Source organism: Stegostoma tigrinum, chromosome 6 (genome assembly GCF_030684315.1).
Source record: "Stegostoma tigrinum isolate sSteTig4 chromosome 6, sSteTig4.hap1, whole genome shotgun sequence".
Taxonomy (NCBI): domain Eukaryota; kingdom Metazoa; phylum Chordata; class Chondrichthyes; order Orectolobiformes; family Stegostomatidae; genus Stegostoma; species Stegostoma tigrinum.
In genome coordinates this window covers 51,704,084-51,731,403 of record NC_081359.1, presented here as the reverse complement: position 1 = coordinate 51,731,403, position 27,320 = coordinate 51,704,084, and the positions used below count along the sequence as shown (strand labels likewise).

Here is a 27,320-nt window from a genome sequence, read left to right as displayed (position 1 = left end):
CATTATCGTGCATGGGAAGACTGAAGTTTGTGTTGCCTACCCAATGCTTGAGGCAAAAATAAACTCTCAGGGCTAGAAAATAACTTGAAAGAAGAAAAGAGGAAGATCACATTTTGTGTTCCATGTAACAACCAATGGCACAGAATAAGGAATAGGTTTCAACTGAATGAGTTTGAGGAGCTTGTCATCAAACTAAAGAGCAGACTTTCAAAGGTCACAATCTGTGAATCACTACTTGAGCTATGAGAAAAATAATATAAAATCCATAAAACCAGAGAGTTGAAGGGTTGGCTGGTAGCGTGATGTTAAAATGTTCGCTCTATATGACACTGACACCAGTATTGCATGGGAAAAGAAGTCTGTTCCTTTAGAATGAGCTGCCTATAAACTGAACTGACAAGTTTTTTAAAAAAGTTAAACACCACAGCATTTTGGGAAACGACAGTAAGAAAAACGAAGAATAAACTTACAGTAATAATAAATGGTGAATACATGAAAACCAGTGAGTAAAATGGTATGATATTAAAATTAAACACGTTGTCTGAATGTTAAATAATTCCTAAAAGCATAAATTAATCAATGCTACAAGCAGAGACCAACAACTTTTTTTCAATTACTACTACAAGGACATGACACAGTGGCTCAGTGGTTAGCACTGCAGCCTCACAGCACCAAGTACCCAGGTTCGATTCCAGCCTCAGGTAACTGTCTGTGTGGAGTTTGCACATTCTCCCCGTGTCTACGTGGGTTTCTTCCGGGTGCTCCGGTTTCCTCCCACAGTCCAAAGATGTGCTGACTAGGTGGATTGGCCATGCTAAATTGCCCACAGTGTTCAGGGGTGTGTGTGGGTTATAGGGGGATGGGTCTGGGTGGGATGCTGCAAGGAGGGGTGTGGGCTTCTTGGGCTGAAGGGCCTGTTTCCACACTGTAGGGAATATAATCTAATCTAATGACTGCATGGTGCCAAGGTTGGGGACTAAATATTTAAGGATACTTGATATTTCAAAAAGACAGATAAAATTAGAAAGCAAATGACCAAGGGTCAGGGGTGGTGTGGGTTGTATGTAGTGGGAAGTGGAAGATGCAAATGAGCTTAGGTTTTTTAAACTTCAAATAACCCCTTCCTGGTTTAAACCAAACACTTCTGGCCTGGAACTTTAAAACAAAACACTTTTGTAACAGTTCTAAGTTATCTCCCATCTTTGGAAATAACTGTTTTACACATACAGTTTCAGCCAACACTTCTACAAAGCTGCTAAATTGAAACCTAAAAGCTTTTTTTTGAAACAAGTTGTAGAAATTTTCTTTAATCAAAAGAGAGACAAAAATCTCTGACGTTCTAAACTGAAACTCATACATAAAAATGTTTAATTTTGTTTGTTTGTGAAAACTCCCTTAATGAAAACAAAACCCAATTACATACCAGACACATTCTCACTCTGTTTTGAAAATAAATCACTATGGCTACAGAAATGCCAACAAGTTAATCATTAAACAATTTCAAACACACAGTCTGAAACTCATGTCACAAGGTCAAATCTGAACTCTAAAATAAATGATGTTACAATAGAAATAAAACACACATCTTTTGTCTTTAGTAAAACTAATTAGCGATGAGTTGTGTAAGGGCAGTTAAGAAATTAAATTAGATGGTTTGATGTGAGAACAGCAACAGTTAAAGAACCCTCTCTATTTTCAAAGAATCTACTTATCTTTGAGAAATAAAAAAAACACTGGAAAAGAGATTCATCCATGACAAGCTTCAGAGGTTAAGGGTAGAATCAGGTTAAAATAAAAGGTCCATAATATTTTGAAAAAGAGGTGTAAGACGGAAGTTTGGGAGAAGTTTAGATATGGGAAAAGAATGAAATGATGATGAAATGAGATAAAACAAAATGTAAGAGTAACTTGGTCGGAAGTGAACAAACAGACTGTAAGAGCTTCCACAAGCTATGTGTACAAAGGACAACGGTGATGAATATTAATGTTGATCCTTCAGAGGCTGAGAGAGCACTGGGGGAGATCACATACGCCCTCGAATCTAAAAGATCTTATTGCATTAGGGGAGAATTGGCTTTACAATGTTTGTAGTCTTACTGGACATAAATTGCCTTGTGGCTGCCATTTGTGAACTATTTATACGTCACTAGTTGCATTTCAGAAGATGGTGATGAACTATCTTCTTGAACAGGCTATGCTCGATATAGTGTAGGCACATGCATTGTGTTTTTAGAAAGGGAAGACGTCCAGGATTTTGATGTAAAAAGTGACAGAATGACAGTTACAGCCAGGATGGTGTTTGCCTATCAGTCCAAGTCTGAATGCTGTCCAAGTCTGGTTTCTTGTAGGCATAACTGCATGATGAGCTGAGGAGTTGTGAATAATACTGAACTTTCATCAATCATTAATAAGGACCTCCACTTTTGAACTTATTATGGAGGTATGATCATGATGAGGCAGTCATGTTACATCAAGAACTCTGTCCTGAGGCCAAGTGTACTGACTTCCAACATCTCCTTTGTGCAAGTGTAACACCAACAAGTGGAGAGTTTTTCCCCTAATTTCAATTGACTTCAATTTTAAATTTTCCACCTTTAGTCAAATGTCACCTCCCTAAACAAGGACAGTTTGCTGGCATTCAGCTCTTTGATCTTTGTCTGGATCAAGGTTGCAATGAGTTCAGGTGCTGAGTGGCACTGCTGGAACCTAAAGGGAGAACCAGTGAAGGGTCTAGGCCCGAAATGCCAACTTTCCTGCTCCAAAGATGCTGCTTGGTCTGCTGTGTTCATCCAGCTCCACACCGTGTTAGCAGGATATTGCTGTTTATTGCTGTTTAGTGGCACTGTCAATTATACTTTCCATCACCATGCTGATGAATTGAGCCAACAGATTGAGTGGTAATTGGACAGATTGGATTTGTCTTCATTTATTAAAATAACTGATCAAAGGTTCTCCAACTGCCATGGTAGGATTTGATCCTATCTCATGATCATCAGTTTAAACACCTGGATCACTAGTCTAATAACACAAAACTATACTACTGAAAGTTTTAATTATACACAACCTAACTTCCACATACTGGATGGTTGACAGGTTGCAACATGGCCAGTTGCCAACATTTTTTTGACAACCATGCTCTGTGTCAGATTTGTTCATGACCAACTACTTAATTCAGGTTCTCACATAGGAAGCCTTAGGGCAGAAAGTTGCTTGTTGCATTGATTTTCTTGGTTCATGGAGACCGAGCTCCACCATCATGACTCTATTACTGCTCTGGAAGAGGCCAACTTTCTAGACTTATTGAGCGATAAGTCCTTTTATAGCTTCCACAGAATACACAGCTTTCATATATGTTCTTTGTCATCAATATCTCATGTCAATTTGTAAACTTCAGGATAGTTTTGTACTTATTGCACACAATCATCCTATAAAACATCTTTAAAATTTTACTACATCCTAAAGCTTTGATTTTCATTTTTTCTTTTTTTATGATGCTACACACTTATCCAACAGTTTCAATTTTGTTCTTGGTAATTAATCATTCTTGAACGATATATAATTTTGAGGCTCACAAATTCTTCTCTAAAATGTATTAAAAAGTAACCTTTCTCTAATGAATGTCTTTGGTACAATGCTTAAGGCTGCACTAGACAAGCTGATAAGGTTAGTATCTTGCATTAGCAGATTAATTTCTAAATCAATGTGACTTTTCCGAGTGAAAGAAAGCCAAAGTTACTCTTCGTTTGATTAATGTTGATCCAATGCAGTATGCAATTGAATAAATACACTGAATACTAAAGCAACCTTTCTGACAAAATGCAATTTATGATACAGGTTGTTTTAAAAATATTTTTCAAACAAACTGTTGAATTTAATTTGATTCCATGAAAAGCAACACAATAACTTAGCCCACAGTCACCCCTGCAGAAATCTACACTTCTGAATTTGGCCAGTTTAAAAGAAAAATTTTAGATCATAGACCAATGATGTCAACAAAGTCACCTAAAATAGTAACAGTTCAGGTGTAAAGGAGTAGCTGAATATCTAACATTGGACTGGATTTTACAGTTCCTGTAGGCACATTTTGTGGCACAGGGGCTTCAAAAACCCAACCACCCTCATCCTTTATAAAACTTGATGAGGCGTGTTGGAGGTGTTAGACAGCCTACTCACCTTTGGCATCTTGAAAACTTCATCTCACCCTTATGTTATTTTACCTAGAACAGCAAGAAACCCACACCAAGCAGAAAGCATAGGAGCTCCAATTGTACAGGCTGGCGTTAAGCAAGTTGGGCAGAGGGACAGTGAAACTTCCTTTCCAGACTCCCTGTAGCTGTTGAAGCCTTTCCTTTCCCAATTCCCCACAAAAATCACACCTCCACCTCATTCCATCCCCATTCCACCCTTTTGCCATTCAATCTAGCCCCTCAAGCCTGGCCCTCATTCTCCTCACTGGGGTCTGCCAGTCTGACACTGGCAAAACCCCCTGGGTGACCCACTGCAGTGTTAATCACCATTATGGACTGCCTTTAGCCCCCACATTGGCCACTGCTCCAGCATTGTACAGCTGGGACTACAGAACTGCAAGCCATGTGACTGGCTGGTGTTTTGAAAGATAATAGAAATGAAAGGGCCAATTTATGGGTCTAAGTGAATCTTCCCTCCAGTCTGTTATCTAACATAGCCATTTTGCAGAGACAACTGATGAACTGCACGCACATCCTGAGTGCACAGTGTCCTGGTGTATCATTTCAATGTTAATTTCCTTGGTGTTCCGACATTCAGCACTAAAATGCAGAAGCATAATGTAAATACATCAGAGAGATACTCTGAGGGTTCTTAGAGTCTGGCAATATATTGATTGCCAGTGTCCGTGGACATGGGATGCATGTGGTCACTGTCAATGGTACATGTGCTGAGATGATGGCCTGAGTTGTTTGTGCCTGTTATCCAATGTGGAGGTTCTTTGGAGAAAGTGAAGAGTTAAATTCAACAGGTAGCTGCCCTGACCTCCATGTTGAGAAGTTTCTGTGTGTAGTTTGCTTATGGTGGGTGGTAGACCATGATGAGGCAGATTGTGCGGTTAATAAGATCATTCAGCTCTGACTCTAACTTTCTTCTGAATCAATAAATCTTCACACATGTGAAAATAATTTTTCAGGGCCAGGCAGATTGTTCAACAATAATGATCACTTACCACACTTTAAACGTGACTTTCTTCTGAAGGCTCTGCTCTAATTTTCTCAGCAGATTTTTGTGCAGAACTACGCAGGTTCATGGTGTTGTAGTCTATTTCAATTTCAAGTCTATCAACAAGAACTGAAACAGTACAACCTGGAGAAGAGCAGACTGCCTCTGACAGCAATGTTTAGATTTCTACAAATGACTGCACCTGAGAAATTGCTTTTCAATTTAACTACAATGATAAGCACTGAAGATATTGCAATTGTAGTTATTACTATAAATTCTAGGCCTTTACATGACAGACTTTAAAAAAATTATGGACTACTCACTTTTATTTCCCCCTTTTCACATGGGTCACTGCAGACAGATCGGACAACAAGATTCTTATTGGACCAGATTTCATCATCATCCATTTTCAGCTCTCCATTGTCCCAGCTTCCAACATTAATATAATCAAAATATTCTTTTCCCAGCTTTTTAAAATTCATTATTTCATACCTAAACACAAAAAGAGATTGTCAAAAAAAATGCCTCAGAATCTTAAATAAACTGGCTTGTGTTACTGCATCTAGCTTTTACATTTACAATGAAGATGTGGGATTGACCTCTTTTTGCCTCGCATTCAATTTTTTTTTGTCCAATCACAGTAATTTAGTTTTATTTTTCTATGAATGTGGCATCGCAGGCAAAACCAACATTTGTTGTTTATGCCATATGGCCTTTGAACAGTGTTACTTACTAGACCATTTGAAAACATGGTTAAGAATTAACCCTACTATGGTAGATCTGAATTCACAGGTAGCTTAGATTGGGTAAAGGTGGCAAATTTCCTTCTCCAAAAGATTCCGTAGTGATCATTAATAAACTAGTTTTCAATTTCAGATTAATTAATTTAATTTAAATCCAACCAGCTGCTATGATGGGACTCCATCTGGAGTCCCACTATATTAGCCTGGGTTTGAATTTGTTAATTCGAAGACACTGCCATTAGGTAACAATCTCTCCTATGGCTGTAGTGGTTTATAGGACAATAAATATTAGCTATACCCTATTTAATGTGAAGTTAGTATTGTAAGATAGTTCAATAGATATGGTCCTTGCACAGGAAGCCAAAGATAACATAGATATGATAAATGAGTGGAAAATAAATGTTTTATTATTTAAAAAGGCCAAATAAATCAATACAACTTTAACCAGCATCTTGCCAATTTAATTGTAAAATATTTAGATATTTATTTTTATGTATTTTCACACTTCTAAACATGCACATCATGTCTTCAGATGAAAAAATAGGAGGCCTGGTAGTAAGTTTGCAGATGGCACCAAAATTGATGGATTAGTGGACAATGAAACACATTATCTAAGAGTATAACGAGATTTTAATCAGATGAGCCAATGGGCCCAGGAGTGGTAGATGAAGTTCAATTTAGATAAATGTGAGGTGAACTTGCAGGTTGAGTCAGTAGTCAGGAAGGCAAATGGAATGTTGGCATTTATTTTGAGCGGACTTGGATATAAAAGTAGGGCTGTACTACTGAGGCTTTAGCAGCTCTGGTCAGGCCATATTTGGAGTATTGCTTACAGTTTTGGGCTTCATATCTCGGGAAGGATGTACTAGTCCTAGAGCAGGTTCAGAGGAGGTTCACGAGAATGGTCCCAGGAATGGAAAGCTTAACATATGAGGACTCTGGGACTGCACTCTTAGGAGTTTAGATGAATGAGGGCGGATTTAATTGAAACTTTCAGAATACTGAATGGCGTGGACAAAAGAGATGTTGGGAAGATGCTTCCATTGGTAGGATTGAAGATTGGTTGGATTGAAGGGCCTATTTTGATGCAGTATGCTCTACTGTAAATGTATTGTACATTCGTAATTGGTGGAATATAGGCAAACAGTATATAAATCCAATAATGTGAAATAGGGTAGGTCTAAGGAGGAAAAGGCATTAACGTAAATAAGAGAATCATTTTATCAATGAGCTTATAATTTTTGACACTTTTCATCAAGTTTCTTGGTTTGTCAGTTTCTTTTCAAAACATACTGGCAAATGGCCATGTCCATTCAGTGAGTTTTATAATTAGTTATAGTTTGATAATCACAATTGAAGCATTTAATTGGAAGACAATGATACATTAGGTGTTAAGCTTTGAAAGGACTAATGAAGAGGAGTGCGATCAGCACTGCCCAAAATTATAATATCGTACATACATGGGTATGAGAACAATCATCAATTTCTCACTTATAATCTTTGTAACAATATTGATCATATCAATGTAACTTGTAAGAAGTCTATTATGCAATGAACTACATGCATCTTGTATAAGACAAGACCCTTTTCATGCTAGACTTTATGTGATTTTTCTCTACCATACTAGACATGTCGGGTCCTGTAGATCCCAATATAAAAGGAGGATGGTGGTAGCAAATCTGATGTATCTTTCACCAAGGTGACAGTGGTGGGTATCAACTAAGCAACAGACCATACAAATGTTAATCAATCAATCAATTTTTAAGACGGATTATTGAATACCTTCCTGGTGAATCACCATTTTCATCAAAAGAGATAACATCTCCAGATACTCCAGTGAAGTTGATTTTCATAAGGAAGTCCAACAGTATTCTCCCATCAATTGGTTTCATGGCTTCACACAGCCCATTAACTCCAGGACACAGGCTTTGTTGCATGTTGTGTAAAGCGTGGGCCATTGAATAAATGGCATTTATCACAAATCCCATTTTGGTGTCTTGTACATATTGATCGTGTAATGATTCTGTTCCTAGTATCGAAGAGAGCGTATGAAGACTCATATTAGAACTCAAACAAGTGTGTTGTTTAATCATGAAACAGTAGGCCACCTTTACTTTATTTAATAACAAACTAAAGGTAATACTTAACAATATTAGGCAAGCTTAGAGAGAATGAAACTTCAGTATATTTTCACATTGCCATGGATTCCAGGTCACATTCTCAATCGCTCATTTTTTCCATAGGGCTCTTGTGTGTTATCTCCTCTCACACATTGTAATTGCTTATTCCCTGGACACTTTGCTTCACTATTAATTAGTATTGTTGCTTACTATATCCAGCTGTATAGCAAGCACTTTTTCAAACCCTCTATTTTCTCCCCCAGGTTTCAAAAAGCCCTCCAAACATTTCTTTTTGGTAATATGGAATTTACAAATTCATTGTTTTTATGCTGCTGATCCTCCATCTTTTCATCAAATTGTGAAATACTTCAAGGCACTTCTCTGTGTATACAGAGTACTTTGGAATGCATTGTTTCTTTATCGACATTGCTGACAGAATAATATAACAAAACTCTTAAATAAAAACACGACATGCTGCAAATGCAGAGTTATTCAATCAAAAACATGCATAGAAGGTGATGTTACGAGCATAGAGACAAAATCAACTGCAGATGCTGGTATCCAAGGTAGACAAATAGGAACCTAGAAGAACACGGCTGGCTAAGCAGCATCTAGAGGAAAGGAGTAATCAACAATTCGGGTATAACCCTTCTTCAGGACTGGATGTGGGGGTAGGGGGAGCTGCAGATAAAGTGGGGGGGAAGAAGGGGTGGACACTGAATGTTAATGATAGGTGGGCACTAGAAGGTACGAGCTGGTTGGTTGACGGGAGAGATGAATCCACTCCCAAGCATCCCAGATGTCTGCCTTTTTCAAACAGCACTCTTTAGCCACCTCGGTCATCCAGATTGCCTTCCACCGGGTCTCCTCCATTCCCTGCTCCACAGGTCTTAGCCACCACCCCCATCCTTCCAAACCAGACCCGTAACAACTCTGATTTTTTCTTCACAGGTGCTTCCAGACCTGCTGACCTTTTCCAGCAACTTCTGTTTTTGCTCATAATAAAGATAGGGTCCCCCATGCCCTCATTTTCTACCCCACTAGCCTCCGCATCCAAAATATCATCCTCAAACACTTCCACCAACTCCAATTAGACCTCAACACCTGGAACATCTTCCATTCCCCAACCCGCTCTGCCTTGCGCAAGGGTCATACACTTTGTCACTCCTTAGTTCACGCCACACTCCTCACTGACTTCTCCAACCTGCCCAGTACCTTCCCCTGTAACCATAAAAGATGTAACACCTGCCCACATTTCACCTCCCTCACCTCCATTCAAGGCCCGAAACAGCCTTTCCAAGTGATAGAGAGCATCACCTGCATCTCCTCCAACCAAGTCTATTGCATAAAGTGGTCCTGATTTGGTCTTCTCTATGTCGGTGAGATTATTGCAGCACGATGGCTCAGTGGTTAGCACTGCAGCCTAACAGCACCAGGGACCCGGGTTCAATTCCTGCCTCGGACAACCGTGTGTGGAGTTTGCACATTCTCCCCGTGTCTGCATGGGTTTCCTCTGGGTGCTCCGGTTTCCTCCCACAGTCCAAAGATGTGCAGGTTAGGTGGATTGGTCATGCTAAATTGCCCATAGTGTTCAGGAGTGTGTGGGGGATGGGTCTGGGTGGGATGCTTCAAGGGGCGGTGTGGACTTGTTGGGCCGAAGGGCCTGTTTCCACATTGTAGGGAATCTAATCTGAACATATTCTAGGAGACCATTTTGCCAAGCATCTTCGCCTGGCCCATTACAGCCAACCTAACCTCCTGGTCATCACCCATTTCAACTCCTCACCTCTCTCCCCCTCTGACATACACATTGTTGACGTCCTCCAGTGAGCAGTGACTCGGAATGCAAATTTGAAGAACACCTTATCTTCCGCCTGGGCACCGTACAGCCCGGAGGACTCAATATCGAGTTCTCCAATTTCAAATAATCTTGCCACCCACCCTCACCTCCCGTTCCAGCTCCACCTCCTCCCTTCCATTCCACCTTCAGCCTCCAACAGGATTCATCCCTCCCATCGACCAACCAGGCTGTACCTACCACCAGCGTCTACCTATCACCACCAATCCACCTCCACCTCTCTATCTGCAGCTCGGCCTACCCCCACATCCCGTCCTGAAGAAGGATAATACCAGAAATGTCGAGTGCTCGTTTCTTCCAGATGCGGCCTCGCCTGCTGTATTCTTCCAGCTTCCTATTTGTCTACCAATGTTACTTGCACAATATTTTTAACAATGAAATTTCTGTTGGATATTTAAAAATTCTGCTGTAAAATCATAACTTAACTGTTACAAAATATTGCCAATATGGATTTCTTAACTATTACCGTTCCTCGTCCTGGTCATTCCCAGCACAGCTTTCATCTTTGCTTCTTCAATGACAGATTTGAACAGATGTGGTGGACAGACACTTTGCCTATTCACTAGCAGATCAGGCTAGATCATATATAACCCTATTAAATCCCACTCTCACCTATTCCAGGATCATACAATTTATTTGTGATAATGGGAACTGCAGATGCTGGAGAATCCAAGATAAATAATTTATTTATTCTATTGAAAACTGTCTTCTTAAATTCCCCTTCCATCTCCTCCACATTCTCCTTGAACAACAATTGTGAAGAGTACATGTAGATCATTGTGTAACTAAGACCAGCAGATCAATATCCTCGGCTTCTACTGTGTCTTTGCTTAACCCAGAGGCAAAACTTGCTTTGGCACTCTCCTAGCCCCACTCCTGAGCTGTCACCTTTCAGCAGTTACTTTGCTATTTCACCACATAAGTCTCTGAGCTCATCTTGTTCTCAAGACCAATCTCTGGACCTTGTTACCATTTAAACTACTGACAACCAGATTTCCTTTCCTGATCATAAAATGTGAGGCTGGATGAACACAGCAGGCCAAGCAGCATCTCAGGAGCACAAAAGCTGACGTTTCAGGCCTAGACCCTTCATCAGAGAGGGGGATGGGGAAGAGAACTGGAATAAATAGGGAGAGAGGGGGAGGCGGACCGAAGATGGAGAGTAAAGAAGATAGGTGGAGAGAGTATAGGTGGGGAGGTAGGGAGGGGATAGGTCAGTCCAGGGAAGACGGACAGGTCAAGGAGGTGGGATGAGGTTAGTAGGTAGATGGGGGTGCGGCTTGGGGTGGGAGGAAGGGATGGGTGAGAGGAAGAACCGGTTAGGGAGGCAGAGACAGGTTGGACTGGTTTTGGGATGCAGTGGGTGGGGGGGAAGAGCTGGGCTGGTTGTGTGGTGCAGTGGGGGGAGGGGACGAACTGGGCTGGTTTAGGGATGCAGTTGGGGAAGGGGAGATCTTGAAACTGGTGGTGAAGTCCACATTGATACCATTAGGCTGCAGGGTTCCCAGGCGGGCCATTAGGCTGCAGGGTTCCCAGGCGGACTGGGAACCCTGCAGCCTAATGGTATCAATGTGGACTTCACCAGTTTCAAGATCTCCCCTTCCCCAACTGCATCCCTAAACCAGCCCAGTTCGTCCCCTCCCCCCACTTCACCACACAACCAGCCCAGCTCTTCCCCCCCCACCCACTGCATCCCAAAACCAGTCCAACCTGTCTCTGCCTCCCTAACCGGTTCTTCCTCTCACCCATCCCTTCCTCCCACCCCAAGCCGCACCCCCATCTACCTACTAACCTCATCCCACCTCCTTGACCTGTCCGTCTTCCCTGGACTGACCTATCCCCTCCCTACCTCCCCACCTATACTCTCTCCACCTATCTTCTTTACTCTCCATCTTCGGTCCGCCTCCCGCTCTCTCCCTATTTATTCCAGTTCCCTCTCCCCATCCCCCTCTCTGATGAAGGGTCTAGGCCCGAAACGTCAGCTTTTGTGCTCCTGAGATGCTGCTTGGCCTGCTGTGTTCATCCAGCCTCACATTTTATTATCTTGGAATTCTCCAGCATCTGCAGTTCCCATCATCTCTTCCTTTCCTGCTCCCCATGTTAGAAACATTGTTCATGGAACCATCTCCTCAAGTACTGTTTCTTCTTAAAATTCGCCCTCATCTCCCTTTAAAACAAAAACAAATATTGACATATCTGTCCTTACTAACAACTGTCTCATTTCAAACCTCACTTTCCTCCCTGTAGTCAGTAAACATGTTTACCCCTCAGTGACATCATCCAAAAATAGCATCATTTTTTATGTACATTGATGACAGTTAACTGTGCTTCACCACCACCTCTCTGAACCCCTCGGCTTTCTTTAAGTTGTCAGATGGCTTGCCCAACATCTTGTAATGGATGAGCAGAAAATTTCTACAGCCAAGCATTTCAAAGACTGGAGCCCAGTTTGTAGTCATATCCACTATAAACTCTGTTCCTTCGCCACCGATTTCATTCATCATTCAGGCAATGATCTGTGTTTAAAATAAGTTGTTCATGACCTGGTGCCTTTTTAAACTCCAAGGTGATTACATAAATTGATAGCTCTTCCTGCCACAGCCCATCTGCTTCTGAAACTTTCATTTTCCTTATTCTACCACCTCTAGATTTGAATATTGCAACTCACTCTTGACTGGCTTCCCATGCTACCCATCTAAATAATAGGAACAGTTGATGTAGTGGTATGACAAGTAGAGCTATGTATTAAAGGATTTTACAGCAGTAGTAGGGGAAAACCAGAAACATATTTATCATACATTTTACTTACAGTTGCTCATGAATTTTAAGATTGAGAACATTTGATTACATCATTAAAACTGATCTTCTAATTCACTCCTAAATTTTATCCTTTGAAATACTGCCACAAGTTCAAAACAAACTACCAGAGCAGGATGGCAACTTGTGAAATCTAAGATCTGCCATATGCTACACACCCAACTCATTATTGCACAATATGAGTTCCAGAAGTGTATCAGCCCTATTGCTTTCTTTCTATTCATCATCTGACTACATTTATAGACATAGGTTTCGCACATCCACATTTTCAATTCACCTTGCTAGTGTTTTCACGCTTTGTCTTTCAATGTGGAATAATAACAATTCTTTACTTTTCTGTGCTGTTGACAATGGCTTTGAAACAAAATGCATTTATTTTGAAAACAATTCACATGGAAGAGATCTCAACTAAATTTCTTGAAATAAATATGATTTCAAGAAATCATAAAAATGATTTTATCGTTCTATGTAGCACTAACAATGATTCTATTCAGAGCATTTTGAAGTAATCCAGATGATATTTCCATTATCTCAAATGGTAATAAAAGAATGATAAATAAACTGTAAAGTGCAAGCAATTCAATTATTTGAAGGGTTTGTTTTGAACAGTGTAGTTGTAAATGCCCCATCATTCGTTGCCCATTCTACATGAACTATCACAATTTCCTTGGCTTTTTCCAGAAATAGGGGCTACTTCCTTACAAAGTAAAGTTTTGAGTCTAAATTAAAATGACAGCCTTTATCTAACTTAGAGAGGGCTCATTGATAGTTAATAGTTAGCTAGCCCTGCTCAAGAATCAGGGACAGTGCTGTGTTTTTCTTTGATCCCTGGATCTTGCCATGTTTACCTCAAAATTGGACAGGCAAACATACAAGCCGGTTTGTAGGATACATGAGGTCTGCTTACAAGAGGACTCAGAAGTAGCATACATAAAGAAATAAGCATTATCATCCAAACTGTTTTATCGGAGATACAAGCTTGCAAATATATAAAAATTGTTTCCAACCTTAAGCAACTTTTAATCACACATATGGTAGTTGTTTCTTAAATGGTATTTGTTTCTTTATGTTTTAAAGTGTTTATACAGTTGCTAAGTGGTTTGCATCGTGGACATGATATTATCTCTACAAGTGGAGTGTGAGCAGTCAAACAACCAATGATGTTGTACTTCATTGGAAAAATTCAGTGGGAAGAGACACAAAATCAAGCAGACAGATAATCCACCATGAGTATTTCTGGGACTTACTGTCAGAAACAATGAGGAACATAGGACTGGATTCAATGGCCCTGCCTTCACCAGTGCTATGGCAAAGGAGCTTGTAAAATGCAAGGGATGGACTCCTCACCACGTTCTGGCCTGCTCCCAAACTTACTTCCATTTTACAGGAGGTAATGGAAACAATGGATTTGCAGGTTGTCCTTGGGTCTTTGGAGGGGAATAACTGGCCAGTAAATAGCCACTTAAATCTGCTGGAAAAGGGTGGAGGCTTTCAACAATGAGGTGGAACTAATTTACTGAAATTCTTTGAGGACATTACAAGCATGGTGGACAATGGGGAACTGGTGGATGTGGTGTATCTGGATTTCCAGAAGGCATTCGACAAGATGCTGCATAAAAGGCTGCTGTTTAAGATAAAGATGCACAGTATTACAGATAGTCCATTAGCATGGAGAGAAGATTGGTTAACTAACAAAAAGCAAAGCCTGGGGATAAATGGGTATTTTTCTGGTTGATCAGTGACTAGTGGTACACCTCAGCGATCAGTGTGGGACCTCAATTGTTTACATTTTACACAGATGGTTTAGAGTTGTGGACTACGTGTACTGTGTCAAAGTTCGTGGATGACACTAAAATGAGTGGTAGAGCAAAGTGTGCAGAGGACACTGAAAGACTGCAGAGGGATGCAGATAGGTTAAGTGATTGGGTGAGGGTCTGGCAGATGGAGTATAATGTTGGTAAATGTGAGATCATCTAGTTTGGTAGCATTAACTGCAAAATTGACTGTTATTAAAATAGTGAAAATTGCAGCATGCTGCAATACAGAGGGTCCTGACTATCCTTGCATGTGAATCACAAAAATTTAGTTTGCAGGTGCAGCAGGTAATCAAGAAGGCAAGTGGAATATTGTCCTTCATTGTTAGAGGGATGAAATTTTAAAATAGGGAGGTTATGCAGCAGCTCCATCGGGTGCTGGTAAGGCTACACCTGGAGAACTATGTACAATGTTGGTCTCCATACTTGAGAAAGGATGTACTGGTGCTGAAGGAAGTTCACTAGGTTGATTCTGGAGTTGAGAGGGTTGGCTTAAGATGAGAGATTGAATAGGCTAGGACTATACTCATTGGAATTTAGAAGAATGATGGGGTGTTCTTATAGAAACATCAGAATTATGAAGGGAACAAATAAGATACAGGCAGAGTGGTTTTTTGCACTGACAGGTGAAACTAGTACAAGGGGGGCGTAACCTCAAAAACAAAAGGGGAAGCAGATTTAGGACTGAGTTGAGGAAGAACCTTTTCACCCAAAGGGTTGTGGATCTGTGGAATTCCCTGTCCAATGAAGCAGTTGAGGCTGCCTCATTAAATACTTCCAAGGCAAAGACAGATTTTTGAACAGTTAGGGAATTAAGGATTGTGGTGAGTGGGCATAAGTGGAACTGAGTCCACAATAAGATCAGTGATGATCTTATTGAATGGCGGATGGCCTACTTCTAGTGTTCTTATGTTCAGGGATCTGTGGACAAGCAACCCAAGGTCCTTCTGTTCTTCTGAGCCTTCTAGTGTCATGCCATACATTTAGTACTCATTTACTTTACTGCTTCTTCCAAAGTACATTACCTCATACTTATTAGTGTTAAATTCCATCTGCTACTGATCTGCCCATCTGACCAGCCCATTTCTATCCTGCTGTAACCTAAGACCTTCTTCCACACAGTCAATCATCTAGTTAATTCTTTATGTCAAACTTCTGCAAACTTACATATCACTCTACACTTCTACATTTGCTTTTACATCATTTATATGTATCTCAAACAAGAAAGAACCCAGCACTGATCCCTATGGTATGTCACTAGACATCAGCCTGCAGTCACACAAGCTGTTCTTCTATCACCAGCCTCTCTCTCCTGCCAATAAAACAACTCTGCATCCAAATTACCAAGAAGGCATTTAGCATGCTTGCCTTCATTGCTCAGGCCTTTGAGGATAGGGGTTGAGACATCATGTTGAGGTTGTACAGGATGTTGATGAGGCCACTTCTGGTGTAGGGTTCTGGTTCTAGAAAATATATTCTTAAATAGGAGACGGCTCAGAAAAGATTTACCAGGTTGTTGCTGAGAATGAAGAGTTTGAGATACAAAAATAGGCTGGAATTTTTTATTTACTGGAGCATAGGAGGTTGAAGGTGATCTTATGGAGGTTTAGAAAATCACAACAGGTATTGATAAGATGAAGAGCAAGAGTCTTTTCCCTTGGGTGGGGTAACTCAAAACTAGGGTGAATATTTTTGAGATGAAAAGGAGAAAGTTTTTAAAAAGGACATGAGGGGAAACATTTTCTTTTTATACAGAGTGACTCGTTTGGAATGAACTGCAAGAGAAAGTGGTGGATGCAGTATAGTTATAACATTTGAAAGACATTTGGAATAGCACATGAATCATGAAGGTTTGGAGGGGTATGGGCCAAACACAGGTAAGTGACAATAGTTTAGTTTAAAAACATAATCAGTGTGTTATTGTTAGAACAAAGGGTCCTTTTCCATATGATTCTATGACTCTATCCCATGTGTGTGGTTACCTTACTTATCAGGCACCCATGTGGCACATTGTCAAAGATTTGGTGAAATCCATACAAACTATATTAACTGCCCTACCCTTATGTATATCTGGCCATCTCAAAATTCAATCAAATTTGTGAAGCACATCTTCCATTTGACAAAGCCATGTTGACTGTTACTGATCAAACCTCGCCTCTCCAAGTAGAGTTATTCTATCCTTCAGATTTTTTTTTTTTAAATAGTTTCCCTTCTCTACCACTGATGTGAAACTCACTTGTCTGTAACTCCCTGGTTTATCTGTACCTTTTTGAAAAGTGAAACCTTATTTGCTGTTTTCCTGTTCTCTGGCACCTTTGCTGTCACCTGAGAGGAATTAAAATTTTGGATCACAGCTCCTGTAATTTCCTCTCTTGTCTACCAATGAAGCTTGGGATACCACTCATCTTAACCAGTTCATTTTCCATTTTCAAGCCTGCTGAAACCCCCAATACCTCCCCACTCCATACTTCAAACTGCTTAAGAACCTCACAGTTCCTCTTTCCAAATTCTATACCTACATTCTCCCTTTCCTAGGTGAAAACAGATGTGAAGTATTTGTTTAAAGCCCTACAAATATCTTTCGGTTTCATGTACAGCTTGCCTTCTTTGTCTCTAATGGGTCCTACTCTTTCCTGGTATAAACTTATAGAATATCTTGGGATTCTCCTGTATGTTATGCACCAATCCTTTCTGGTTTTCCCTCTTTGTTCTCCTAAATGGTTTCTTAAGATCTCACTGCACAATTTCTTAACTCCTCTAGGGCCTCCATTGTTTTATTTTTCCCTCTTGTGCCTGTTAAAAGACTTTCTTTTCCTCATTATCCGTTCTTGAATATTCCAAAACACCCTGGGCTCTCTGGGCTTGTTAATCTTACTTTTCATTCTAATGGAAATACCTTGGGTTTATACACACACCAATTCGATCTTGACTTCCTCTGACTATTCTTCTGTAGATTTATTCAGAAGTAGCTGTTTCTAGCTTATTTTTACTTTATGAGCCTTATTTTCACAAGTCTGCTTTCCACCAAAGCCCTTCTTTTAACTTTTCTGTAACAAACTTAAAACATACTGTGTTGTGGTCACAATCACTAAAATGCTTTACCACTGCCACCTTGATCACCTGATGGACTTTTTTCTCCCGCAGAATTAGGCCCAGCATTGCACTGACCCTTGTTGGACCTTCTAAAGATGATGCAAAATGTTCACCTGAACACATTTCAAGAAATCTTGCACCTCTAAACCGATTACACTATGACTATCCCAGTTAATGTTGGAGAACTTAAATGTCCCAATTGCTCCCTCATTGTTTTTAAGTATCTTCGTAATTTGACTACATATGTGCTCCTCAATTGCAAACTGTCTGTTTGGAGGACTATAATACATTCCCAGGAGTGTGACTGCCACCTTTTTATTCCTAAACTCTACCCAATCCTTCCAAGATTCCATCCCCCTTACTACAGCTGCAGCAAGCATCTCTTTAATTAATAATGTGACACCACCTCCTCTTTCACACCATCCCCTGTCCTGGCTGAAAATCCTACTCCTTGGAATGTGCATTTGCCAGTCCTGCCCCTTCTACTATCATGCCTTTATGATAGCAACAACATTGCAATTTCATGTGATAATACCACGCCTTTAACTCATCTGTCTTACCAATAATACTCCTGACATTAAAGCACAGTCTCACCTTAGTCCCTTGAAACTCAAAATTCCTGAAGTCCCTCTGTCTTGGTTCCTTTACTAAAGTTTGCTGTGTCCTTATTATACTAATACTCTGTGTCCACTTCCCATCCTGAATTAGTTTAAATTGCTCTCAACAGCTCTAAGAAACCCACCCACAAGGATATTGGCCTCTTAAGATGTACCTTCAGAGGGGCACCAGAATGAGTTAATGGACAGCAGCATCTGGTATGTCCAGAGTCTGATTAGGCAGGTCAAAGTCAGGATGCTGTCCATATAAAGGGTGAGATGCTAAATGTCAGACAGCGCATCATCTGTCTTGTCTCTTTCTGCCCTATTGTAGTTTTTTATCTCCTGGAATGGGAGAAAGGCAGATATTATGGGAGATGAATATTGAGTGCACAACTGTTACTTTTGGTGCAGGTTGGGAAGTGCACCTGGTGAGTGAGTACATAGCGTAGAGTGCATGCAGGATCAGTGATAATGAATTAAGGAAGATGTGAGTGGTCAAGCATGAGCCTTGGCGAGAGGTGAGCACAGAAGCAGAGATAGAGTGTGAGGTAGCAAAGAGACAATGATGGCACTTACACTGTTGAAGTGGGCAAGATCATTGACCTTCTTTGTAGGTCACCGTGCTCTCCTTTAACTGCTTTTATCTGGGTGATAACCTCAGGTCAGACTGTCATGGTCAGGTGTCATGTCCTCCACTGCTGTTCCTGCAGCTAGAAGTTGATCCTCCTCTCCAACAAGCCAGTCAGACATCCACAATCATGACAAGAAGCAGAGAATGGATTTCCTCCACGATGTCCGAGGCAAATGTAAGGAACTGTGTGGGCCATTTCCTGACTGACAGTGCTTGCTCAGGTGCACAACTGCCTTTCAAAGATGACACAATACAAAGTTGTTGATGAATTCTGGGATGTCAAGACCTGGGAAAAGATGCTGCTAAGATGGGAATCAGATGAGAGAGATGCCATAGGAGAATGTTAGATAATACATGAGGTGCATTTGGTAGGCTTAGGCAAAAAAACTCACTCAGCACCCCAGTAAAATAAAACCTCCAAACTAAAGGATGCAACTCAGATTTCGCCAAAAATTGTTCACATGCATGTACAGCAAGTTAGGTAAGAAGGCAATTGGAATCTTAATATTTATTGCTAAGAGTTGGAATTTCAAAAAAAGGAGAAGCCTAATTACAATTGTACAGGGTGTCAGTGAGATTGTACCTGAATTGCAGGCAGTTCAAAACAGAGTGGCTAAACAAGTTAAGCCTTTGCTCATTGGAATTTAAATTTGGAATTTATTGAAACACACAAGATTCTGAGGGGGCGTGATATGATAGATGTGGAGATGATGTTTCCACTGGTGGGGAAATCTCAAACTGAAGGATATAAATGCAGAATAAGTGAACTATTATTTAAAACCATGACATGTAGAAATTTCTTCTCTCAGATGGCAGTGAATGTCTAGAATTATGTACAGTTGTGGAGGCTAGATCACTGAAAGTATTTGAAGAGCAGGGCGATAAATTATGGAAAGTCTGTGGAGTTGAGGGCTATCAGGATCTGCCACAAAAGAGGAGTTGAGGCCTGCAGCAGGACAGTCATCATCTTGTTGAATGGTGGGACAGGCTTGGGGACTGAATGGCCGACTTCTACTTCTATTTCTTATGTTCGGCAAAACATTCCTTTAAGTAAATCACGTTGACCATCTCTGATTAACCCATTCATTTGCAAGTAACTGTTGATATTACCTTCCAATATTGGTTCCAGTAATTTACCCACCACCGAGGTCAGACGACTGCCCTACAATTGTTTGGCATATCCGTTGCACCCTTTATGAATAATGATAGAAGTTTGTAGAATTATGAGGAGGCTACATGTATTTAGTGAGGATTAAAAAAATGATCTTGAGAACATCAACTATTTCTACTTCGGTTTCAACACTTAGGTAAGCTGGAATATTGATTATTTTTGATATCTTTGTCTCCAGAGATACTCCGTGTACTTGTTGGTAACCCTACAATGTTGGTTAGCATAATACCAATGTTAGTCAGCAAGTTTATTTGCAAGCTGAAGTGTTTGGAGAAATATTGGAAAGGACTGCACAGACAATGGATTCTGCAGCTAGAAAGCTGTTCTATTGCTGCCACTGAAGAACAGTAGCTGTAAGAAACTCCTTTCCTTCCGTTTCTTTTCAACGTCAATTCCAGCCAGTGACCTTTCCTTCATCATGCTGCATTTTCTCATTTAATGATAGCTCCTTATGCGGTTCCACGTGCTGAAATCTATAATATCACCAGGCACTCTTATGGAGTGTAGTACAGGATGTTGCCAGACCTTGCCAGGCATCAGAATAATTGCTGGAAGACTGAAAGAGTCTCCTTAATAAAACCATTGATCTGATTGTAGCACAGTTCAGCTGCCAAGGTTGGATTGTTGAGAATGGTTATTAACCAAACGAGTAAAAAATAATCCTTTGTCTCAAACGGCTAATCTTTAACCTGCTTTTCAGGGGCAGAGACTGGGGTAGTGGAGGACTGATGCAAAACAGTAATGTCATGGCAACTGCCAGTAAAGCCGAAAGAAATCTGCATGATGAGCAGTAACTACTGTTACAGCAGTAACATATTATTAGAGTGGAAGTCTTTGCAATTCATGAAGTGTTGGATGACATGGGTATAATAAATTGAAAAAAAAATCTATGGACTTGGGGAAGTCTTGTTAGCTGAGCTAAGCCCAGAGACCTACCACCTTACTGTTTCAGGATGTCTATGAGGGAAGTGATAAAAAGAACTGGCTCAGCAACCATCAGGCAGCCATCTAAACAAATAACAAACTGCAGATACTGGTTTTGCTAATATCCCAATGACAATCTGAAGAAGCTCAAAACTAAGAAATTAGATTTATATTGACTTTGAAACAGATTAAGTGATGTTGGCTGTGGTAGCTTATTACAGAATTTATGCACAAAGTTACACAACTCTGTCTTGGCTGACCTAGAGAACTACAGTCTTATGTAATAATACTCATTAATATTGTCCTAGGTTTATTTTCTCTGTTTGGAGGATGAGCAATCTTGAAAGTATGACTCCTTCTATTTTCTCTTTTCACCTGGAACTTTGTTTGGTTTTCCTTGTTGAATTTTTCTGTTTCTCCTTTGCCTCCATTATTTTCTAGCTGATTTCTCAAAACAGACGTGCACAAAGAATGTAAAGCCAAAGGCACCGGTAGAGTTCAAAGTTCTGTAGAAACTAAACATTGAAACAATACCCAAAAGGTCTGTGCACATGAACAGAATGTTTTAAATATAAACTGAAAGCCAGTTATGCTAAAAGAACAAAGGAAGAATGTGAAAATTTGCCTTTCAGGAACAAAAAGCTGAAATAGAGAACTAAACAAGGGAGGTGTTCTGGTACATTGGGAAACTGCTTTCCATATTTCTGAATGCAAAGGCCTGAAGACTACAATGAACCCCAAGGAATCATCCAATCCAGTGTTTGCAATCATCACAAAGGTGTTCAGGAAAGTATGCAAAAGGTGTTCAAAATGCCCAAATGACATGTTTAAACGGTTTGTCTCCCCATTACTTAGCTGGAGTACCTAAGCGACTGCACAGGAACTGTTTTGGATTTGGCACTAAAGCAAAGACAATATTTTAAAAAAAAATTGTTTGCCACCCAACTCCTACATCCCCATGAGCTTGTGTTCTTCCCCCTTTCTCCAAATATCCTGGACCAGATCAAGAATCAATTACCAGCACTCAACATTAGGACCATGATGATGTCATTGCACCATCAGCATTCAGCCCAAAAAAGTTATGTAAAGCATGTAATCTTAGCTGACTCAACTCAGTTATTGAATTCAATGTACGATGCATATGTAGTTATGGTAGGGTTCCACAGTGGGGAGTTTTGTTGGTCCAAAGACATACTGCAGAAATTGAAGAGGAGACCAGTGGGGGCTACATTTAAATCTATAGAAAACAAAAATAGGTGTATATAATCTGGGCATTACATTCCATATTGCCTATTTTACTCTATCACAAATGTTAAAATGATAACTGAGGCCTTTTATTGCTGTATTCCCACTATGATACATTAATGATGACATCATCTTTAATGTTTTTGCTTCTACTGAGACAATTAGCACGAGGCCTACCAGAGCAGGCATTATGGAGTTTGATTAGAATTTTCAAATATTAACTCATAACCACTGTTATAGAGCATTACACAGAACACACAGCAATTATATTCACCAGTTATGTAACAGTTCAAAAAGGAATAACAGAACTCTTGCTCTAAATGGGAAGTAATAATGTAACTTCAGTAAATGACTACTCTTAAGAATTAGAATAGTTGTTCATTCTTCCTGGAATTACATTAGACCACACAAAATTAATGTACGATATCTTCTTCACAGACAACTATCTCCACTCAACTGTTTCAGAATAAAAACATGCAAGTTTGTTCTCAATGGATGTAAATTTAAAATCCAATTCTGCATCTGCAGTTGACAGAACTTGTTGACAATAATTCTTGTTCGCAAAAACAGAAGCAAGTACCCTTCCCATTTTACAACTGATAAACTCTCACTTGAATATACCTGGCATCAATTTAGTGTCTCCTCATTAATTGTACAGGGAATTATGGATATTGTGGTGTGTATCTAATTCGTATGTTTGAGAATATAATTCTTAGTTTTAAGGATTAAAATTTTAGGATGAACATTGAAGTGTTAAATATAACTGGAAATAATTGGATAAAAAAATGAACATGTAACCCAAACAAACCTGGGTTTTTCATGCTAAAATACTGACCTGTGTTTATTTTATTAGTTCAGAGTGGATAGTAAGCAAAACATAAACAATGTGTGGCCATCTCTGGATCTCTTCATGGCCCCAGAAAGTTCTGGAAGGATGGCAATTGCATCTAATGTATTAATTTGAGTTATAGAAACCAAGGGCCATGTTGAAGGTAAAATAATTTGTTTTCATTTGTGTGACAGAATATTCCAAAGCATGGCATATCTTGATGGAGATGGGATGCAGTGGTAGAAGGGCCTTTTGTTTAACTTTATATTTGTTTGCTAACAGAAGAAAACCAGTTTTGTTGTCAAGCAGCAATCTGAGCAACCTGTCTTAACCTCTGCAAAGCTGTAAGAATTGCATCTCATAGAACTACTGAGAAGAGGAAGAGGAAGGCTCCCAATTTTCATTCCTGATTGGGTATTCAGAGGCAGGATAAATCCAAACTCAGAAAATCAGTGGGGAAGAGGGTTCATTGCTTGGAAGTTCTCACCATTGGCTCTGGAGCCCATGGACTCCCATGGCATTATACAATCGTAGACCTGTACAGCATGGAAACAGACCCTTCATTTCAACTCATTCATGCTGACCAGATATCATAAATTAATCTAGTCCCATTTTCCAGCATTTGGCCCATTCCCATCTAAACCCTTCCAGTCATGATACCCATCCAGTGCCTTTTAAATGTTATAATTGTACCCGTCTCCATCCCTTCCTCTGGCAGCTTATTCCAGACACACCACCCTCTGTGAAAACATTGCCCCTGAGCTCCCTTTCAAATCTTTCCCCTTTCACCTTAAACCTATGCCCTCTAGTTTTGGACTCCCCTACCATGGGGAAAAGACCTTAACTATTTACCTGACCTATACCCTTCATGATTTTATAATGGAGATTTATGAGGTCACCCGTCAGCCTCCAATACTCCAGGGAAAATAGTCCCAGACTATTCAGCATATCCCTATAGCTTAAACCTTCCAATCATAGCAAAATCCTTTTAGGTCTTTTCTGAGACCTTTCAAATTTCACAGCATCGTTCCTACAACGGGGAGTCCAGATCTAAATGCAGTTTTCTAAAAGTGGCCTAACCTATGTCTTGTACAGCCACACATGGTCACCCAAATACTACACTCAATACAGTAAGCTATAAAGGCAAGTATACCAAATGCCTTCCTCACTATCCTATCTACCTGTTACCTCACTTTCAAAGAACAATGAACCAGCTCTCCAAGGTCACTTTGTTCAGCAACACTCCCCAAGACCTTACCATTATGTCCTTTCCAAAATGCAGCACATCACATTTATCTAAATTAAACTCCATGTGCCATTCCTTGGCTCACCAGTCCATCTGATCAAGGTCCTCTTGTAGTCTGAGGTGACTTTCTTGGCTGTGATGAATTCAACAATGTTGGTGCCATCTGCAAACTAACTAACTATACCTCCTATGTTCACATTTACACCATTGATAGAAATGATGAAAAGCAGTGCACCCACCACCAATCCTTGTGACACATTGCTGGTCATAGGCCTCCAGTCTGAAAAGCAAGCCTCACCATCACTCTCTGCCTCATACCTTTGAGCCAGTTCTGTATCCAAAAAGCTAGTTCTCCCTGTATTCCATGTGATCAAAGCTTGCTAACCGGACTACCATGTGGAACCTTGTCGAATGGCTTACTGGACTCCATGTAGATCACGTCCACTGTCCTGTCTTCATCGATCCTTTTTGTTATTTGTTCAAAAACCTCAATGAGGTTGTAGGCTTGCTCACCAAGCTTGTGTGTGGAGTTGCAAACGTTTCATCACCCTGCTAGGTAACATAGTCAGTGCGCCTCCAGTGAAGCGGCAGTTTTCTGTCCCCCTTATTATTTAATGCCGCGGTTTGCTGGTTGATTGGTATTGTTTCCGGTTTTGTTTCTCAGTGGTTTATACACAGGATCAAATTCAATGTGTTTGTTTATGGAGTTCTGGTTGGAATACCCAACCTCCAGGAATTCCTTGGTGTGTCTCTGTTTGGCTTATGCAGTTATCAATGTGTTGTCCTAGTCAAACCGTGTCCCTCACTGTCCATGTGCAGTGAAACAAGTGAGGATTGTTCATGTCTCTTGCTGGCGACTTGGTGTTCATATATTTGTATAATCAATTTTCTTCCAGTTTGCCTATGTAGTGTTTTTCACAGTCCTTGCATGGTATTTTGTATATTACCCCAGTTTTAACACAGCTGGAGGAACACAGCAAGCCAGATAACATCAGAGGAACAGGAAAACTGATGTTTCGGGTCATGACCCTTCTTCAGAAATGGGAGAGGGGGAAAGAAGCTCTGAAATAAATAGAAAGAGGAGGAGTGGGACTAGGGAAGGTGGGATGGTGATAGTTGAGTGCAGGAAGGCAGTGGTGGGGATTGGTCAGTGAGGTGGGAGGAGCTATAGGTAGGAGAGGAGATGGGCAGGTTGTGTCAGGTCAAGGAGGTGGGGATGAGAGGGAGGGTTGGTCATGGAATGAGGCCGGTGGTAGGAAGATTTTGAAACTGGTAAAGTCCACATTGCGAGCATTGGGTTGTAGGCTCCCAAGTTGGAATATGAGGTGCTACAGTTTCCAGATGGCACCATTGTGACACTGGAGGAGACCCAGCGTGGATATGTCGTCCAGGAAGTGAGGGGAAGTTGAAGTGGTTCGTGGCTGGAAGGTGTCGTTTGTTGCGAACAGGGCACAGGTGCTCTACAAAATGGTCTCCAAGCCTCCACTTGGTTTGGCCAATGTAGAGGAGGCCACATCAGGAGCAGCAGATGTAGTAAACCATGTTAATGGATGTGTAGGTGAACATCTGTCTGATGTGGAAGGTTTTTTTTAGTCCCTTGGATGGAGGTCAGGGGGGAGGTATAGGGGCAGGTGTAGCACTTCCTGCGGTTGCAGGGAAAGGTGATTGGAGTGGGGAGGCTAATGGGGTGTGTGGAACAGATGAGGGAGTTGGGAACAGAGGGGGCCCTATGGAAGGCAGATGGGATGGGGAGGGAAATATATCCTTGGTTGTAGGGCTTGATTGCAGATGACCCAGAATGATACATTGAATCTGGAGGTTAGCGGGGTAATAAGTGAGGACAAGGACGATGCTGTCATTGTTTTTGTTGCAGGGATGGAATGTGAGGGGAGAGGTGTGGGGAATACAAGAGATGCGATTGAGAGCATTTACGACCACTGAAGCGGGGAAAGTTGTGGTCCGTGAAATACGAGGAAATCTGGGATGTTCGGGAGTGGAATGCCCCATCTTGGGAGAAGATGCAGCAGAAGAATTGGGAGTAGGGGATCGCATTCTTGCAGGAAGATAGGTGAGAGGAGGTGTGGCCCAAGTAGCTGTGGGAGTTGGTGGGTTTGAAATAGATGTCAGTTTCGAGGTGGTCACCAGAGCTGGAGACTCAGAGGTCCAGGAAGAAGAGAAAGGTATCAGAGATGGTCCAGGTGAACTTTAGGTTGTGTTGATATGTGATAGTGAAGTTGATAAACTGTTCAAGCTCCTCATAGGAACATGAGACAGCGCCGATACAGTCATCAATGTAGCAGAGGAAGAGGTAGGGGTAATGCCAATGTAGCTGCGGAAGAGGGACTGTTCCACGTATCCTACAAAGAGGCAGGCATAGCTTGGACCCGTGCGGGTTCCCATGGCCACCCTCTTAGTCTGTAGGAAGTGGGTGGATTTGAAGGAGAAGTTGTTCAGAGTAAGTTAAGCAGATAAAAAAGGTGTCGGTAGAAGTGGACTAGTTGGGCCTGCGAGAGAGGGAGAAGTGGGGGGCTTTTAGGCCATCTGTGTAGGGAATGCAAGTGTATAGGGGTTGGACATCCACAGTGAAGTTGAGGCGTTGGGGGCCAAGGAACTGGAAGACTTGGAGGAGGTCGGTGGCGCAGGTGGTTTCTCGGACATAGACAGGGAGTTCCTGGACTGGGGGAGAATAAATAGAGTCGAGATAAGTGGAGATTGATTCAGTGGGCAGGAGCGGGCAGCGACAATGGGTTGGCCAGGGCAGTCAGGTTTATGGATTTTGGGAAGGAGACAGAAGCACAACTTAGGAGACATCAGAAAGACAGACTAACAAAACAAACAAGGCTAGAAGGATCCAACACACCCTGATTCTACGGACTCGCCCAGATACACAAACCGGATTTGCCAAAGAACTACAACAGAAAGTGAAATACTTTAGTGAACAACACTACCAACTCATCCATTCATCCCAAGAATTCCTCAACATCACCAAGGATACCAGGATAGAAGAGGACAACACGATGATATCCTTCGACATAACAGC

At 41.0% G+C, this 27,320-nt stretch overlaps 1 protein-coding gene across 6 annotated transcripts in view; it reads right to left on the bottom strand.

Annotated features, from left to right (window-relative positions):
• The window catches only part of grm5b (glutamate receptor, metabotropic 5b), a 678,909-nt gene that overhangs the window by 105,765 nt on the left and 545,824 nt on the right, over window positions 1–27,320 (bottom strand). For all 6 annotated transcript variants that reach the window (XM_059646560.1, XM_048533155.2, XM_048533158.2 and 3 more), the window contains exons 5-6: window positions 7,716–7,962; window positions 5,514–5,682 (exon numbers count right to left, since the gene is read on the bottom strand). In XM_059646560.1, the coding sequence (XP_059502543.1) occupies window positions 5,514–5,682; window positions 7,716–7,962 (416 nt within the window). The remainder of the gene's footprint in view (window positions 1–5,513; window positions 5,683–7,715; window positions 7,963–27,320) is intronic.